This window comes from Tetranychus urticae, chromosome 3 (genome assembly GCF_039701765.1).
Source record: "Tetranychus urticae isolate SD_2017Ah chromosome 3, NJAU_TeUrti_SD_1.0, whole genome shotgun sequence".
Classification (NCBI taxonomy): Eukaryota; Metazoa; Arthropoda; class Arachnida; order Trombidiformes; family Tetranychidae; genus Tetranychus; species Tetranychus urticae.
This window is the reverse complement of record NC_142960.1, coordinates 8422941-8440718: the sequence shown is the minus strand read 5'-3', so window position 1 is coordinate 8440718 and position 17778 is coordinate 8422941. Positions and strand designations below refer to the sequence as shown.

At 33.0% G+C, this 17778-nt stretch overlaps 3 protein-coding genes and 1 pseudogene across 3 annotated transcripts; 2 read left to right on the top strand and 2 right to left on the bottom strand.

Moving 5' to 3' along the window:
* The first annotated feature begins 430 nt into the window (after positions 1–430).
* Positions 431–1353, top strand: LOC107370393 (uncharacterized). The gene is made up of 2 exons (XM_015938383.3): positions 431–602; positions 674–1353. Exons 1-2 carry the CDS (start codon positions 572–574, stop codon positions 1300–1302), a joined length of 660 nt encoding a protein of 219 aa, XP_015793869.2. The 5' UTR covers positions 431–571; the 3' UTR covers positions 1303–1353.
* Positions 1354–7843: 6490 nt separating this feature from the next.
* On the top strand, positions 7844–9082 carry LOC107364337 (uncharacterized protein F54H12.2-like). Its single transcript, XM_015931671.1, has one exon. It carries the CDS (start codon positions 7844–7846, stop codon positions 9080–9082), a length of 1239 nt encoding a protein of 412 aa, XP_015787157.1.
* Positions 9083–9590: 508 nt separating this feature from the next.
* Positions 9591–13418, bottom strand: LOC107364598 (uncharacterized). Its single transcript, XM_089269317.1, has 2 exons — positions 10326–13418; positions 9591–9995 (listed from the first exon to the last, which is right to left on the bottom strand). Exons 1-2 carry the CDS (start codon positions 13416–13418, stop codon positions 9591–9593), a joined length of 3498 nt encoding a protein of 1165 aa, XP_089125443.1.
* Positions 13419–13882: 464 nt separating this feature from the next.
* LOC107364599 (deoxyuridine 5'-triphosphate nucleotidohydrolase pseudogene) lies at positions 13883–14311 on the bottom strand (annotated as a pseudogene).
* Positions 14312–17778: the final 3467 nt, after the last annotated feature.

The following is a 17778-nucleotide window of genomic DNA, read 5'->3' as shown; positions in this document are numbered from 1 at the left end:
AATAATGAGATAATGGCCTGTGTTAGCGATTTTACCTCGATAACACTTTTTGAATGTTTGAAGCATTGCTGATTGTACTTAAAAATCAGGTAATAGATAGACAACAATAGCTTTGAAATCATCTGCTGAATTCGGCGAATTAATTATTGCAAGTACAGTCAATAAGCTAGTAATGAAGATAGATTTAGCGCTAATTATTAGTAATTGGTTCAATGGGTCGCCCAAAAATGATTCAAATGTTTGGTGCATTGCTGTTTATCACTTTATATACATCTTTTTACTCGATTCAATAACAACTTCATCATTGTTCGGTTTGAAACCACAAAGATAATCTTGGGTGGCTGTACAAAGGGCTTCATTTTTACATTGAACTGGTTTAAATTTGCAAAAAAACAGGGCAACAGAGATCGATTTAGCGATAGATTGTACATCAATGCTTTTATCGAACCTAAAAGAGTGTATATAAAGACGAGTTGAGATCTATTCAATTCATTCAAGTTGATCAAGTTGTCACTAAAACAGTTTACCTTTGATTTGTTAACTTTAACTGACTGATTTTCTAGCCATTACAATGAAAAATACGATTTTACTCATCTTTTTATGTAAGTTGTTCATTTTGTTATTGACTTTTATTATAATTTGTTTTAATTCCTTTTTTTTCATTTTAAATTAGTTGCCGTGATCAATGTATCATACTCTACAACACTAAGAGAGTTGGAATTCATGAAAATTCTGTATGCTAGTGAAGATGTACCAAAGCAGATACTATCTTCTATGATAACTCGACGAATTGATCAAATCAAGACTTTATACGAAAGAAAATCGATTCTTAAAGATGGAAAAACTTTTTACACTTCTACTGAACATTCGTTGGGATTACTTTTGGAATCAGTGAATTCAAATGACACTCAAATCGGTGATCTTTTTGAATCTTACTCACATATTGTTAATCTTTTAAACGAAGTAAACAATCTCATGCAAATTCATCCTGTTGACCACTTGACTGTGGACACAAGCGATAGTTTCTCAAGAGATAACCTACAAGCCATGATGGACGGTTATATTGATGACATTGAGATGGTTCGTATGTGTGAAGTATCCATGGGACGTGCAGATCGAGTGGATATGAAGATCGTTGAACGCATAAAATCATTGTACAATGAAGTGAGAAACTATACTTTTTATAGGGACGATAGTTTCGTTTCTGAGTCAATGAGTATTTCAAGAAAAACAATGGACCAATGTTTGTGGCAATTCAAATTCTTGTTGAATAAGTTTACATCCACTTTCATCCATTACTAAGAATAATTTTGGAGTTTTATTAACTATTAAAATGGAATAAATATTGAAGCAAGTAGTAATAGAAATACACAAGATAGCACACTTTTTCGATAATCGATATTGATTTATAATTTTTATACCTTTTTTAATGTATACTTACCTTTGACAATGCAAATATCGAAATGACCTTAATTATACCGTTATAATTAACTTACCTCGTTAAATGCACTCGTACCTTTGATAATAGATAAGTTTGATTGATATTAATGATTATTGTACCTTTTACATTGCATTCTTACCTTTGGTAATGCATACAGCGATTAACCTTAAATTTTCCATGATTAATGATGTAATGCAATTAAATAAGGTTATTGCCTTGCATTCACTTATTTTTAACTTTAATCTTCAATCAAAGCATACCTGCAAGGCATACTGTGCTTATTCAGAGTTGAATATAAGTAGAATAAGGTCAAACTGAACTCTACCTACCTTTCATTATTGGGTCATTTTATTTTAAGTTAACATTATCATTAACCTACTTTTTCACCTTAAATACGAAAGTCTCATTTTGGGTTGATGCATTTTAGTTTTATCATTTAACTGTGATGGTTGATGGTAACACAGGTTTTATTCCTATCATTCACTTAGTAGCTCATCCAGCAGGGATTTATGCTTATGAACGATCCCGCTCAGTTAATTCACCACGCCTTGTCACCATAAGCGAATCTGTTGAAAACATGAATGATGCATCCGAATTTGGTGAATCGATGACAATCATTAATGTCACCGAACTACAACCAGTTCAACCTGTGGAAAACAATAACAGTACTGGACAACTTTCTGAAGAACCAGTATCATTACAAATGTCTGAGCTTTCACCTGTTGTGATTCCTGAAAGTAATGAAGTAGATGGTAATCAATTGAGTCAAAGTAATCGTGGAAATCATTCTGCAGCTGAATCGATGCCTGGCAATGATGTCACTGGAATTCATCGAGATGGAGCAGTGGAAAACAATAACATTGTTGGTGGACTTTCTGAAGAGGAACGAGCATCATTACAAATGTCTGCTCTTGCAGGTGTTCCATTTATCGAACGTAGAAATATTGATCGTATTGAAGTTGATGATGGTGGTCGAAGTCAGTATAATCGTGAGTCATTGAGATCGGCAATAAGAAATGTAGTTGATACAACTATCAATTACTTTGCGAATCACGTGATAGCTCGCTTCCCGCAGTATATGACCTTTGAAAGTCGACTTGCAACTTTTAAAGATTGGCCAAATCCAGCTATTACACCAAAAGAATTGGCTGAAGCTGGTTTCTTCTATGCTGGAAGAACCGATCTTGTTACTTGTTTCCACTGTGCTAATTCAATATTTGAATGGGTAAAACATGATAATGCTTGGGTTATGCATGCACTTTTCGCACCTTGTTGTACTTTTATTTACATCAAGTGTGGGGTACGATTTATTGAAACAGCCACCAGTAGAAGTGAATCCAACATACCTGTATCTGCAAATGTTGAACCAGCAAACAGTAGATATACTTGTAAAATATGTTTGGAAAAGGAAGTCGGCTGTTGCTTCTACCCTTGTGATCATGCAGTAACATGCATAGATTGTACACCAGGTATCGCTACTTGTCCTCTGTGTCGCTCTTTTGTAGCAGGAGTATTTAGACTAAAGTTTATTGATTAAAAAATGTATTAACCATGAGATACTTGCAAGAGAACATTAAAGTTGTTAATGTTGTTACTTCCTTTGAATTGAATTCAAATCTTTGTAGAAATCAAATAAAAGATACTTTTCAAGACATAGAGTATAAAAAAACATTTCCAGGAGGTGTTCTTAAGTATCCTGATGGGTGTCTTCTTGTCTTTGACTCTGGAAAAATCAATGTAACTGGTGTTCAGAATATTGCAACCGCCATTGTTTTGATTGATCGATTTTGTGCAAAATACCCTCGAGATATAAAGTATACTTCTTTCAAAATAGTTAACATTACTGCTTGCACAAAGATTATTGGTGATTTCGACTATAACAAACTGTTACTGCATCCAAAAAGTTCTTACACACCTGAGCTGTTTCCTGGTATACATCTTAAGTTGGATGATACAAAAGTTATTTTCATAATTTTCAGAACCGGAAAAGTTATAATAACTGGTTTGAAGGACTATAAATCAATATTTCATTATTGTGATGAATTTGACTACAATATAAGGTTGAAGTCAATATAAAGACAACATTTATCATAAAATAAAATTATTAAAAAATTGGAGAAATGGATGTATCAGCTAATCAGCAAATTTGGTTTAAAAAAGTTCTCTTTTCTGTACAATTGTTCGTATTAGTTGCAATGCTGTTCACAGCTATAGCTAATATTATACTAAAAACTGGTAATTTATCGCTCTGGACGGCTTTACTTGGATCATCTTTTGGTTTCTTACTACCTACTCCAAAATATCCGCGATCCCTGAAACCTGAAACTGTAATACAGGCAGTAACAAACCCTATACCCATTTGAAAATTTGAATGTACAATATAAAACAATAAATTTTAATTTTTTAAACAAAATGTCTTTTTCAATTTATTTGAAACACCCTTTTACAATGTTAATAGCAGGACCAACCGGTTCTGGTAAAACTTATTTCATCAGGGACATGATCAACAAAGCAGCATATATTTGTGATCCCCCACCAAAGTCCATTACTTATCTTTATGGAGAGTACCAAAAAATGTTTAATTCAATGAATGATGTGAAATTCATTGAAGGACTTCAAGAAGAAGTAATTAGTGAAATCGGTGGTGACGAACCACAATGGATAGTAATAGATGATTTGATGTTGGAAGCTGTAAATCAAACTTTTGTTAGTAACTTGTTTACTAAAGGGTCTCATCATAGAAATATTTCAGTAATTTTAATCACTCAAAACTTTTTCATGAAAGGAAAAGAGAGTCGAAACATAAGTCTCAATAGTCAATATGTGGTATGTTTTAAAAATCCTTGGGATAAATCTATGATTACAAACATAGGACGTCAGATGTTTCCAACAAAAATTAAAAAATTTCAAGCTGTATTTGAAGATGCTACGCAAGATCCATATTCTTACCTCTTTATTGATCTGAAGCCAGACACACCTGAAAAAATAAGATTATTGACGAATGTTTTTAATGAGAAGGAGGAACCAATGTATGCTTATGTAATATAAGTTATATAAAGGAAGAATCATTTTTTATGTGAAATAAATGTCGATTGAAGGTGTCAACAAGTGTCTTCCGACATTAAAAAAACTTGCTAAAGCCAAGACAAGAAAACAAAGAGAAAAAATTTTAAAGCAAACAAAATCTTGTACTTACTACGCAATCTCTGAAATAAGTAAAAATACTCTAAACGGAAATATACCGGTTGAAGATTTATTGAGAACAAAACTTGCTCCTTACAAATTTGAACTTCGAAAGCTTTCAAGAAAAAGTATCCCATTGAAGAAGAGAAAAGAAATTATTTTACAAAGTGGTGGAGCATTTTTACCAGCGTTACTTTGGCCAGCAATATCGTATTTAGGAGGAGAATTGGCCAATAAATTTATGCAATGAATGTTATAAATAAGATGGTTGTGATTCCGCAAAAAGAATATCATCTTCTTAAAAGTGACGTTAAAAATTCCAATAATGTGACAGCTGATGCTGAACAGGCAAAAGTTGTGAAAATAGAAAAGGACGAAACTGATCCTGAAATTAAATTAAAAGAATATAAAGAAAGCTTTAGAAAAGCAGTTCAAAAATATGAAAAGAAATTATCTAAAAGACCTAAAAAGGATAACAAAGTTGTGAAATGTCAGACACTCAATTGGACCAACGTGAAGAACTTTTGAAACGCCTTTATTATGACTTGGATAGTAACGGTAGTTTCGGAGGTGCTAAAAGACTTTATAGAGTTGCGAAGGAGCATGACCCATCGATTGAATACAATGATGTAAAACAATGGTTGATGAAGCAAGAAACGTATACAAACTTTCGGGTACGACGGAAAAACTTTCAAAGGCTAGCTGTATTGGTTGATAGAATCGATGAGCAATGGCAAGCAGATCTTATGGACATGTCTTATTGGTCAAGACAAAACGATGGAGTCAATCATTTACTTGTTGTGATTGATATACTTAGTAGATTTGCATGGGTACAACCGTGTAGAGATAAATCCGCATCTACAATCATCAATGCTTTTTCTGAAATTTTTTCTTCAGGAAGAAAGCCTGAAAAACTACAAACGGACCAAGGAAGAGAATTCAACAATAACAGGTTTAAATTTTTTTGCACGTCTCAGGGTGTACATTATTTCACGACAACTGACGCTTCAATAAAATGTGCTTTAGCTGAACGTTTAATACGAACATTACGTTCTCGTATATACCGTTTCATTTACCATAAACATACACATCGATACATTGATGACTTACAAAACATTGTTAATAATTACAACAACTCTTACCACAGAACTATTAAGACAACTCCAAACTCTGTAACACAAGATAATCAACAATCTATCGTGCAAACTATTCAGAGATCAATAAAAAATGAAGAGAATAAAAAGAAAACTTTCAATGAAAATGACTTTGTTAAAATTCCATTAAATACTGGCAATTTCGAAAAGGATGCAGTACAGAAATGGACTGATGAAGTGTTCAAAGTTTCAGGAGTTAAAGAAACGCCTCAAAAATTCATCTACAAATTGAAAGATTTACAAGGTGAAAATATATCATCAATTTTCTATCCTGAAGAATTACAAAAGGTTGATTTTGACCCTAATAAATTGCGCAGAGTTGAAAAGATAATTAGGAGAGTTTATGACAGATCACGAAGACAATATAAGTACTTAGTAAAGTGGGAAGGCTGGCCAAGAAAATTCAATAGTTGGATATCCGATATCACTCTTGCAAATGGCAACAATTAACTTTACAATTGACCTAGTGTCAAATGGGTCTACAGATATCTTTCCAGAAAATACATTATCAAAATTTCAAAATCAAATTGATCCTGCATTGGAACTTGATGGTGATTGGGAAGTTGCACTAACAGAAATTTATTTTCCCATCAAATTTGCTATTGATATATCAGAGAAAATGCAAGTTAATTTTAACATTTTGTATACAGCATTCACCTTTTATCCAAATATCGACTTGCGAGTGATATACCCTCCTGAACAAAAGTGGAGGAAATATGACACTTTGGGTGGTGATTATGAGTCATCTGTTGATATTTTTCCAGATGACTCTGTTAATGCGATAATAGATAAACTCAACACTTCAATGATGGCAAATTTGAAAAGTATCGCTCCTACACTTGTTTTCGATTCCTATCCTAAATTTGTTTGCGAAAATGGGAAAACAATCTTCTATCCTGGTCTTCTCACTACAAAAAAAGATAAAGCTACCCCGCTTAATGTTCGTTTAAATGGTCCTGTTGATGAGATAAAAGCAAAATACAAAAAAGATTATAACATTGATTTAGAAGAGATAGGCACGCTGTCAAATGCACCGGTCCCGAAGCCTTTAAGACATTATTACAAAAACATATTTATTGATGGAATGCACACTTATAGTGCTGCAGATGGAGAAGAAACTGAGAAATACAAAGAAATTGCATCTACTGTTTTTGTTCCGCAATTTTCAGACGGGAAATTAATGGAATATTTAGGCTTCTCTCCATCAGCGGATGCTTTAATCGATAATATTGATCATTTCAAACAGGAAGTTGTAGTAACAACACCTCTTTATCATAAAAATAATGTCAATCTGATGTACGTATATACTGATATCATACGAGATCATGCGGTTGGAGGAACTAAAGCGCCTGTATTGAGAGCAGTACCACTGACGACTGGTATTTATCAAGGAATCGGTTATTGTACATTTGAGCATCGAATATATTATCAAGTGCGGAAAAACCATATCGAAAATATTGCGATTTTTTGCTTGGATGATACTGGAGAGCAGATTAAATTTGCAAACATTGGAAGAGTTTTTGTAAGCTTAGATTTTCGTAAAAAGAATTAATATAAAGAAAACAATGTATTGAAATGATGAATTGAATAAAATGATTCAAAGAAAAACTTACTGTCCTAAAGATAGTGATTTCAATGACTATTTTGCACATCAAGTCGGTTCTGGATTCGGAGACATCAGAATAGTCAGAGGTCCTAGGTACCAAAGAGGGTATGGCTTTGGTAGTTTCTTCTCACGCTTAGCTATGCCAGTCATACGGTATTTGGGTAAAGAAGCTCTGAATAAAGGAGTCAGTATCGGTAAGCGTGTAGTACAAGACCCACAAATTCAACAAGCTTTTAAAGACAGTGTTAAAGATTTAGCGAATAAAGGACTAGCTAAAATCAAGGAGAAGGTTGTGACACAAGAAGGAAGTGGACGAAAAAGATTATATAAAAGGAGACAAAAGTCTAAACCGCAAAAATCTTTACGTAAAGTGAAGAAGCACACTCTGAAAAGAGTGAGCAAAAAGAAAGGAATCAAAAAGAGGAGAGTAATAAGAAAACAACGAGATATTTTCAAATAATGGAGTATATACATGCATCTTCGTCTCCAGCTACTATTGCTGAGCTTGATTTATTTAAATTTCCGCCAACACAGACTGTCATTGAAAGTATCTATGACACAGAATACAGACCGGTAGGATCGATTGCGAAAGCTAATGTATTTGAATTCATAGTGCCAGCTTCTGAACACTATACGGACCTCTCTGCATCTTATTTGTATGCAAAAATGAAGATTGATGTACCCACAGGAAAAAGTGTTACACCCACAAACAATTTCGCTGCCTCACTATTTGAGCAACTTGATGTTTATCTTGGAAGTGTAAATATCACACCTGGAAATAGTTTATACCACTATCAGTCCTACATTGATGATATATTTTTCAAGTATAAATCACCCCTTGATGATTGTCAAATGATAAATGATACAGAATCAGTGAGATCTGATAGAATCAAAGATAAAAAAGAATTTGACATTATAATACCTATTCACGCCCCAATGTTTCAACAAGAAAAATTTTTGATTGATAATGTACCCATTTCATTACGATTCAAATGTGCACCGCAGACTTTTGGATTGACCAGCGCAACAGAAGTAACTCCGCTGAGTGTAGAGTTTACACAGCTTTCTCTTTTCATAAGAAGAGTTAAATTGTATGCTCCAGTACAAATGGCAATCACTTCACAATTGGAAAAGAGTCCGGCAAAGTATTACTTTCAAAGAAATGAAGTCAAATCATTTCATCTACCAAAAGACTTTGCTGCAAATAGCATTGACAATGTATACAATGGACAGTTACCACGGAAAATTATTGTTGGTTTTGTTTCTGATGACGCATTTAATGCGAAATTGGCTAAAGATTCTTTCAATTTTGAACATAAAAATCTTCAAAGCGCTACGATTGTTGTAAATGGAACTAAAATACCGAGTACACCTTACCAGCCAAATTTCAAAGATAAATTATTCATGAGAGAATACTTCAATGTTTTCCGCTCCATGAATCAAGATAGTGGGCTACCTAAAATCAATCTAAAATATCAAAATTATCCTGATAAATATCCGCTTCTAGTTTTTGATTTAACCGATGATGGCACTCTCGCAAGTGATTCAGGAGTATTATCAATGATCAAGAGAGGTAATGTGCGCATGGATATCCAATTTAATTCTGCTCTAAATGAAGGAATGCATATGCTGGTGTTTGCTATATATGATAGCGTTTTACAAATCGATGCTGCACGTAATATTGTCACTGACTACTGATGGCACTAACATCTTTAGATATGCAAAATTATCTCGCTAGATACAAAAGTTTCAAAGGAGTATACGCAATGGATGCAATTCCACTTACCTTACTCTCAAAACCATTTGGAATAATAATCAATCTTGATCCGAGCTGGAAATCTGGTTCACATTGGACAGCAGTCTATGTATCCGAATATGGAAATGGTGTTTACTTTGATTCATATGGACAACCACCGCCAGGGAATGTAAAAACCTTCCTAGAAAGAAACTGTAAAAATTATGGTTATGAGTGGAATATAGCTGTTTTCCAAGGGGATTTATCAATAAAATGTGGATATTTTTGTATTACCTTTTTAAAAAGTTGTTTTACAGGCTTGGACTTTCCTTTTATGAAATGTAAAACTAATTACAATGAAAATATAATAAAAAAAATTTATTAAAAAACAAAAGCGTAATAATGATTAAAAATGAATATAAATGAATACAAATGAATATAAATGAGTACAAATGGAATAAATAAATGAAATTACAAAGTATTTGAAATCATTTCGGAAATGTCATCCATTTCCTCATCGAATGTTTGAGCAGGCATTTCATCACAGCCTGCAGACCATCCTGGATCCATTTCAATTTCTTTTTCTTTATCTTTTTCTTTTGGAAAGAAGTTTTTATCACCTTCTTCATTCCAATCATCGAAATCAATGGTTCCATCTTCTTTAAATTTAGTTGTCACCGGTTCATGGTTTGGCGATCGATTACCATCCCAGTTTAATAATTGGGCAGTGAGCAGTCCTTCGACAAACATTCTTTTGATGACTTCTAGAACCATGGCATAGACAATAGGCTCTCTCCGTGAAACGAGTTGTCTCTCTCTTGTTTTTTGATTTCTGCTCTCTCTTTGAGCACGCGCTTTAATGTTATATCTGGCCATCTGCAAAAAGAAAAAACATGATAAGATTAATTAATAAGAAATGATAAAACAATAATGATTGGTTAGGTTAGGTTTTGATACGAATTACCTTGCAAAAGTTGATCAACTCTTTATTTTGTAATGACCAAATGCTAATGTTGTAACTCCATCATTGAGAATGTATCGTTTATCATCAAGCGGAGAAAATGATAATTTATTTATTTTAACTGTTGAAATGTTATGTTTCCTACTCTGAATCCGGGCATTTGTATGCTTAGAAAGCTGATTTTTGAATAAACAATCTTTGTAATCTTGAATTGAGAAAGTCTCTTTCACAATAGCTCTCTGTACACCTTTAGCTGTCATTTTTTTCTTTGTTCCATATTTAATAGCATAAAGTTTCGACTTTATAGCGATGACTTCATCAATAATTTCTCCATTCATTTCGTCTTTCAAGAAACCAAGTTTTTTCTTGTTGACTTCATCAAATAAAGTATGTTCTCTTGGATAATCTGAAAAGTCCATAAGAAAGTCTAGTTCCTTCAAATCAGCGCATAAATCATCAGTTTGAATATTGTAAATGAAACTGTCAGTGTCAGTGTAAATTAATGATAATTTATCTCCATACTTTCTTTTGAAAAAGTCGTAATGTAATTTGTACATGTGCAACTTTGATAAATCTAAAACTGTGAACCCGAGATAAATTGGTTTATCAAAAACGACTTGAAATTTTCTTAGTTTTATGATCGCAATGTTGTTATCGAGTATGTAAAATTGATCAAACATCGGTTGTCTAACTTGCTTCATAGCTTGTTTTCCGTTTGTTGCCACTACAACTTTTGTATGTTTTCGCTTGTCCTCAATACTTTTACCATACAAAGCGTTCACCATCAATTTCCAAAAGTCTTTTACGAAATTCGACGTTGCTTTCTTTCTATTTTCTGTACACATTTCAATGTATGATTTGAGCCAAGGCTTCTGCTCAAATTGAATGATGCGATGTACTTTCTTCAACACCATTCCTTTTTCAATGTAGAATTTGAGATTGCGTTCATGTACAATATATTTTCTTTTATGCATCAAGTTTGGCACCAATTTTTTTGTCTTATACCGCTTAATTCCAGCTGATTCTAGCATTGAGATTGTTTCTTTTTGATAATCACTCAATTGATCATATTCGACTATTATTTTTTCTGGAGCTAATGGGTAATCATTATGTGAATCGTGTAAAGTAGGCGGATAGTCTAAATCTACTTCTAGTACATATCCTATCTCTCTATACTCATTCGATTCAAGAATTGTTTTAATTACATCCTGAAAACAATCCTCTTTAACCCATTCAAACTTGCCACAGGGTAGAATATCAGAAAGGGCATAACCATATAAATTATTCACGTCGAGATAGGTGATGAATGATGAGGCTTCATTCTGATTGAAACTTTCAGAAAACTTATTGTTAGCTAAACAATAACGCAACATTGAACAAGATATCCCTCCTCTTATTCCGTTTTCAAACATCATAATCATATCAATATCAGTCAATAGGTCTAATTCAGTTTGCGTCAGTTTAAGAGCTGCATCCCATGTTAATCCAGGTGTTGAAAAATAATGACATGGATCTAGTCCAAATTGTTGTAAGCTAGTTGAACGAAAGTTTTGGAAAACTGATGCTAGTAATAATACATCAACTTTCAAGTAGATATCATGAAAATCACCTAAATTTTCACAATTGAAGTGACTCCAGATGCTTGTTAATCTTTCATAAGTATCAGGGTCGATTGATTTCAGCGATAAACTTGAATAAAATTTCTCAATTGGAGGTAGAGACTTTTCTGCAAATCTTTCCCATGAATCCATATATTCATAGGGCAGGCATCCTTTAGAAAGTAAAAACGGTAAATCATTTTCTGAAAACATTTGTCTAAGAAATTTGGTTTTCTCACCATTAGACAAGTTGTTTGCTAATGTGTCTAAACTTGAAAGCAGGAAAGCGAGACTGTCTAAGAACAAAAAGTCATCCATCATTATTGCAATGTATTTTTCAGCATTCTGCGGAATCACATTAATTTTCTCAATCAAATTGGTTTTCAAACCATTCATGATTATATGAGCATCATAACCTTTTAAATTGTGGAATAATATTGGTATTTTCTCAGGAACACGCATCCTTAGGTTACATTGATTGTGAGCAGCTCCTCTAAACCTTCCAGTTAGGTGACAATGATCAACAACTCTGTCAGATAACAGCTCTTTTCCACATACATAACAATCAGTTGCTTGTTCATAAATCTCCCTTTCAAAATCTGTGAATGTAATCGGTTTTCTGTTCCTAGCAAAGTGGCTCCTAAGATACATTCTCATATTGAACAATGTTTGAAAAAATTTCTCACAAACGTTTGTTCCTCGATAAAATTTCTTGTACAAAATTTCATCATTCCAGTCAACTGCAATTAATCCAAATGAACACGCTTCATGCTTTTGGTATTCGAATGTACTTTTAGAAAGTGTCTTGTCTGATTGTCTCAGTAATGACTCAAAGTCAGCATAAACAACATAGGGATAAGGAATTGTTTTTTGAATATTGTTAAATGTACATTTTGTAGATATTTTACCAGTACCAGGTAGTATCGCTGCTTGTGGCGCCTTTTGATAACACTCAATCTCATGTTCTGCAAGTGATTTAGTATTTCTAAATCCACACATACATGATGCACAAAAAAACCTTTCCCATGAATGATCACTTTTTACAAAGGCATGAAAGTTTGATATGCAGAAATAATGGTCTTCGTACAGGAACAAATTTGCATGTTGAAGTTGTGGATTCTTATTAACTTTCAATGGAACAATTTTTTGACTTTTATCAGGAGACAGCGTGTAAACATTTACTGATACCTTATTTCGCCTTTCGAAGCTAAGAATTTTAGATAATGGAGTATGAAGACCAACATCACGAAAGTCATATTGTTGAACGTAAGCTTTATAGCTTGCAGTTCTACCTCTATTTCTTTTCAAAGGATGTAACGCCATGAGAATTGACCATTTGAAGCAATCTTTGTTACAAAGTGGAGAAATCAAACTTTTCTTTTGCATCAATTTAACAGGTAATTTAATAGATGAACAACCACCACTGTGTTCTTTAAGTTTTCCTATCCGAATTTCCAATACTTTTACTGTCTGTAAAACCCAACCACTACCACGTTGTGTGAACTGATCTATTGACAACTCAACCTCCTCCATCCATTCTTTTATCAACTCTTCAAAGTTGATCATGTTGGTCAAACGATGCATTTGTGATATTTTGTAAATGTCCGTTGTGTCTGTATCTCCGTCAGGTTTCTGCTTGATGAACTTTAAAAGGAGACAAGATTGAACTTTTATGGAACCAAGCTTTTCAATTATGTACTCTAATAGAGCTTGAATATTTTTCTTTTCACTTCTCAGCATGCTCTCAATTGAGGACCAATTATTCACTTTGATGTAGATTGCAAGTTTGTTCCCATAAGCAGTTTTGTGTAGCTTAAATGTTGAATGATCAGCAAGCTGAGATAATTGAAATTGTTTGCACTGACTTAGATGGTTTAAAAAGGACAGTTTGTTAAAGACTTTCTTACATTTTGCACAAGTTACTGATTTACACTTTGTTTTGTGGAGAAGTAAAGTTTTGTGTTTCGCAAACTTCTCTCCACACTTCTTGCATGAGAACATTTCAAGATATGAACCTTAAAATGGTAAGCTGTGACTTTAAATAAGAATTTAGGCTAAAAAGGCGTTTTTGGGAGCGCTCTTTTTTATTGTTTTTTTTTAGAAATTAAAAGTGTATAAATAGAAAGAATAAATGACGGTAGATAAAACAAAATAAAATAAAGTAAAATAAAACCGGTTATATTATGAGTAAAAGAGTAAAAAAATCACATTCCAGACGAACCAAAACCACAATCTCCTCTCTCACTACATCCAGGTAAGCTTGGAAACTCAATTAAATCGGGTACCTCTGCTCTTTCGACAATCATCTGAGCAATTTTCATTCCTTTTTTGATTATGATGTGATTATCAGAGAAATTATGTAGGATAACTTTAATTTCTCCAGTATAATCCGGGTCAATCACTCCTCCTTGGACAACAATACCTTTTGAAGCAAGTCCAGAACGTGAAGCAAGTCTGACGTATGTTCCAGCAGGTGGTTGTATCTTGATACCAGTTCTAACGATGACAATCTTTTGCGATGTTAAAACTACATCTTCCCAAGACATCAAATCAAATCCAATTGATCCAGCAGTTGCTCGAGTTGGAGTAGGTACATCTGGATAACACTTACAAAAGTTCAAACTCTCAATCATTTTGAATGATCTTCTCGAAAAGAAATACCGCTTTATATACCAAAAATTGCTCACTCTAGATGGGTGGATACATTCAAAGTAACAGGTTTACACAAACAAGACTATCTATCTAGGGCAGAATAAAATATTATAAAATAAAGATAAAAATAGAATGAAGATAAAAATAGAATAAAGATAAAAATAGAATAAAAGGGAAAAATATAAATCAAAAGAATGAGAAATATTCATTCTTCATAAATGACTTGAGACATTGCAGAAGCAATGCCATCAGCAACAGCGTGTGAAATCAATTTATCAATTTCATCTCGAGTAAGGATAATCTTTGCTTCTTTGTAGTCAGTTTTAAGCTCAACAGATAAAGTCCCGTCTGGTAAAACCAATCCAATAATTCGTCGTCCATTGTAGTGTGAAAAATCAAACCGTTTTTCAATGTTAACGAGAACCATCTCCAATTTTTGTTTAAACTTTTCATACTCGGCATACTTCAGGAACAAACCTGCATGTGTTGGAATGAATATTTTGTTTCCCTTCCATTGACCCTCTTTCCGTCGACGTATGTCTACAAACATGTTACCTTGTTGAGTTTTTGACTTTTGAACTGTAATCCATAACTGTGGACAAACTTCTACACTGAGTAATTGTTCGAAACCATCGGTAAACTTTTTACGTTGAAAACTCTTCTTGTTTACAGTTGATGAAGTTGAAGAGTTGCTACCGTTTGAGTCCATAATGTATTAAAGTCGATGACATAAAGTTGAATGATGTGAATAGCAAAAACATAATGCTTTTATACTCTTTTCAAAATGCTTTTCTTAGCTCCCTAGCTTTGGACACACCCTCTTCTAAGCTATTTTTATCTTATGACATGTTTTAAATGAGGACACGGAATGAGAACACAGAATTAGATTATGAAATGAGGACAGGAAACAGGTTTCATGTATCATTAACACAATTCTTTGGTTTCAACTTCAGGGATAAGATATGTTATAAGAAGAAAAGGTTCAAATCTATCTAAAGATAGTGCATAGTCAATCAATTGTTGTCTCAAATTATTAATTGACTCATACTTGTGAGCGTTATCATCTAAACATATACCAAAAAAATCAAGAGCATAAGCGAGCTCAATTTTTTCAGTGATATTTAGATGATCGTGGTGTAGGATGGATGAACAGAAAAAGGTTAATATTGAATCACAATATTGTTCATCTATGGAAACTAAAAGAAAGAGAAAATAGTTAGTAAATGTTATATAAGTTGTAGCAATAGACTTACCTTTCAAGATGAAATTATTATCATCAAGTCGTTTAACTGGTCCAATAAGAGATCCCTTTAAGCTCTTTGTAAACTTGTTGTTGGTGAAAAGCAGGTCAAGTCGTTCCAAGAAACTTGGTTTAAGTATTTTATATTTGTTTTTATTCAACCATAGTCTAACCTCAGTTCCTTTAAATTTTTTTTCAGAAAAAACTTTCATTTCTATCATGTTTCCAATAGATGTTATTTCTGTTATGTCAAAAATAATTAAAAGTTTTTCATTTTATAAGCGAAAGATGAGATTGCGAAATGAAAGGAGTGTCTATTTGAAAATAGCTTTAATGCTTGAAGGTTTAAAAGTGATATTAAAAGAAATGAGCTCACCAGTAAATAGAACACCAAATTATTAATGGATTCGAATAGAATCAACAATACAAAGATATAATTCAAGTAAAAACATGCGCAAATACTTGTAGTCTTCCAAGATTATAAATTGAGTTTCACGAAACTCCGCAACAGTTTCATTAATTTTACAAATAATACCTCTCCTTTTTTTCATTAAATAATCTGATCCTTTAAGTTTATTCAAAGCCTGCGTAAATTGGTGCAGCGATCGCCCATAAAGATACTCCCTAGCATCAAAAAAATCCATCAACAGTTTCAAACGAGGTTTAATTGGACCAGGTTTGAGCATTGTTATTCTGAAGTGAAAAAAGGTCAAATGAAAGTATTAATACTCAATCAGAAAGCAATAGATGGACTTACTTTGGCTTTCTACTTCTCAAATTATACTTCGCCATCTCGATCTGAAATTAAACAAAAAATGGTAAATATTGTGTTTAAAAGTATTTTGTATAATCTTCTACCTAAGGAGAGATGCAAGTGAATCTAATAATGATAGGCGTACGACACAGAGGGCAGTCATCCTGATTTTGGTCTAGCAATCTATCATCACACCCCTCACATGTTATCAAATGTTTGCATGGTAAATACAATATCCTCCTTGGTTCCACCAAACAAATGATACAATATTCTCGATCAATTCTATATCGTTCCAATGTTAGAAAAGGACATCCAGGATAAAAAAATCTATGAATGATCGATGGGTGGCGTGGATTGTTACCACGAAAAGCCAAGGAGCAGAAAGCACATTGTACAATATTTTGATAACCCAAGTAATAAAATCCAGACTCCACAAACGCGTTTACTTTTTCAATGGGGCAAGTAGAATTTTTGAAAGAATAATATCTATTTTCCCTTATTTGGAAAAGTTGGTAAACTTTCATCGGATTTAAAATGTAAGAAGATGATGTTAAGCTTTTTTCAATCGTGTTGAAACTCTTCTTCACAAGTTTCACCATTTTTATCAAGTTCTCTTGATACCCAAATTCCATTTTTTTAGGCACACAAAAATAGGAAAACCCGGAATTTCCATCTTGCCATAATTTCAAGCCTAGTTCCTCCCGTTTGCAATAGGCGCAATCAGGTGAAAAGGTTTTGTGCAAATTTGTTATCTTAAAATTCGCAAGTGTTGTTGGTATATGTATACCACAGGAGAAACATACAAAGTTTCTTTTGTTACTGGAAAGATAAAAACCATCATAAGCAGCCGTACACTTTTGCTCTAACGTATATGGAGATCCGTCAAAAGAGTTGAATCTATGGTCTATCAATTTCATTCTCAAAAATTTTTTTAACGATTCAATGGCTTCAGGATCCGTCCAGTTTTCAATTGATGGATTGACTTTCATTGTTATCTATTTTTGAAATAGATAAATTTTATTATTAATTACTGAAAATTTCAGTCATTACAGAATATTTTATTTCAACATCTTCTTTGATTTTTTTGTAAAGACTAGAATGTTCTTTACATTTTGACATAAAATATCGTTTAAATTTACAATAAATTAACCAATCTCTAACTTGGCTCACTCTTGGACAAGCATTATCTGAATTTCGAATACATAACCTCTTTGTTTGGAAACGAGGAACTTTTGTTTGGTGCAAAATCTTTTTCCTGTCAATGTCTTTTAGCTTTCTACCACCATTACATGATTTACAGTATAATGTTTTATAATCTACTTTTTTATGTAATTTTTTCAGGCATTTCACATATTTTGAAGCTTTACATGGATTATCAGTATTTTCAGTAGAACATGCATCATTTTCCGGAATTTTCAGAATTGAACAATCAACTTTATCTTTTTCAATCCAAA

What these genes read in the sequence shown, in the direction of transcription:
- LOC107370393 (XM_015938383.3), top strand. Translation starts at nt 572, where the DNA reads ATGAAAAATACGATTTTACTCATCTTTTTAT. An exon ending in GATTTTACTCATCTTTTTAT is followed by an intron (nt 603 to 673) that starts GTAAGTTGTTCA and finishes ATTTTAAATTAG; the next exon opens with TTGCCGTGATCAATGTATCA.
- LOC107364337 (XM_015931671.1), top strand. Translation starts at nt 7,844, where the DNA reads ATGGAGTATATACATGCATCTTCGTCTCCAGCTACTATTGCTGAGCTT.
- LOC107364598 (XM_089269317.1), bottom strand. Translation starts at nt 13,418, where the DNA reads ATGCTGAGAAGTGAAAAGAAAAATATTCAAGCTCTATTAGAGTACATA. An exon ending in AAAAAATGACAGCTAAAGGT is followed by an intron (nt 9,996 to 10,325) that starts GTACAGAGAGCT and finishes TTCTTTTTGCAG; the next exon opens with ATGGCCAGATATAACATTAA.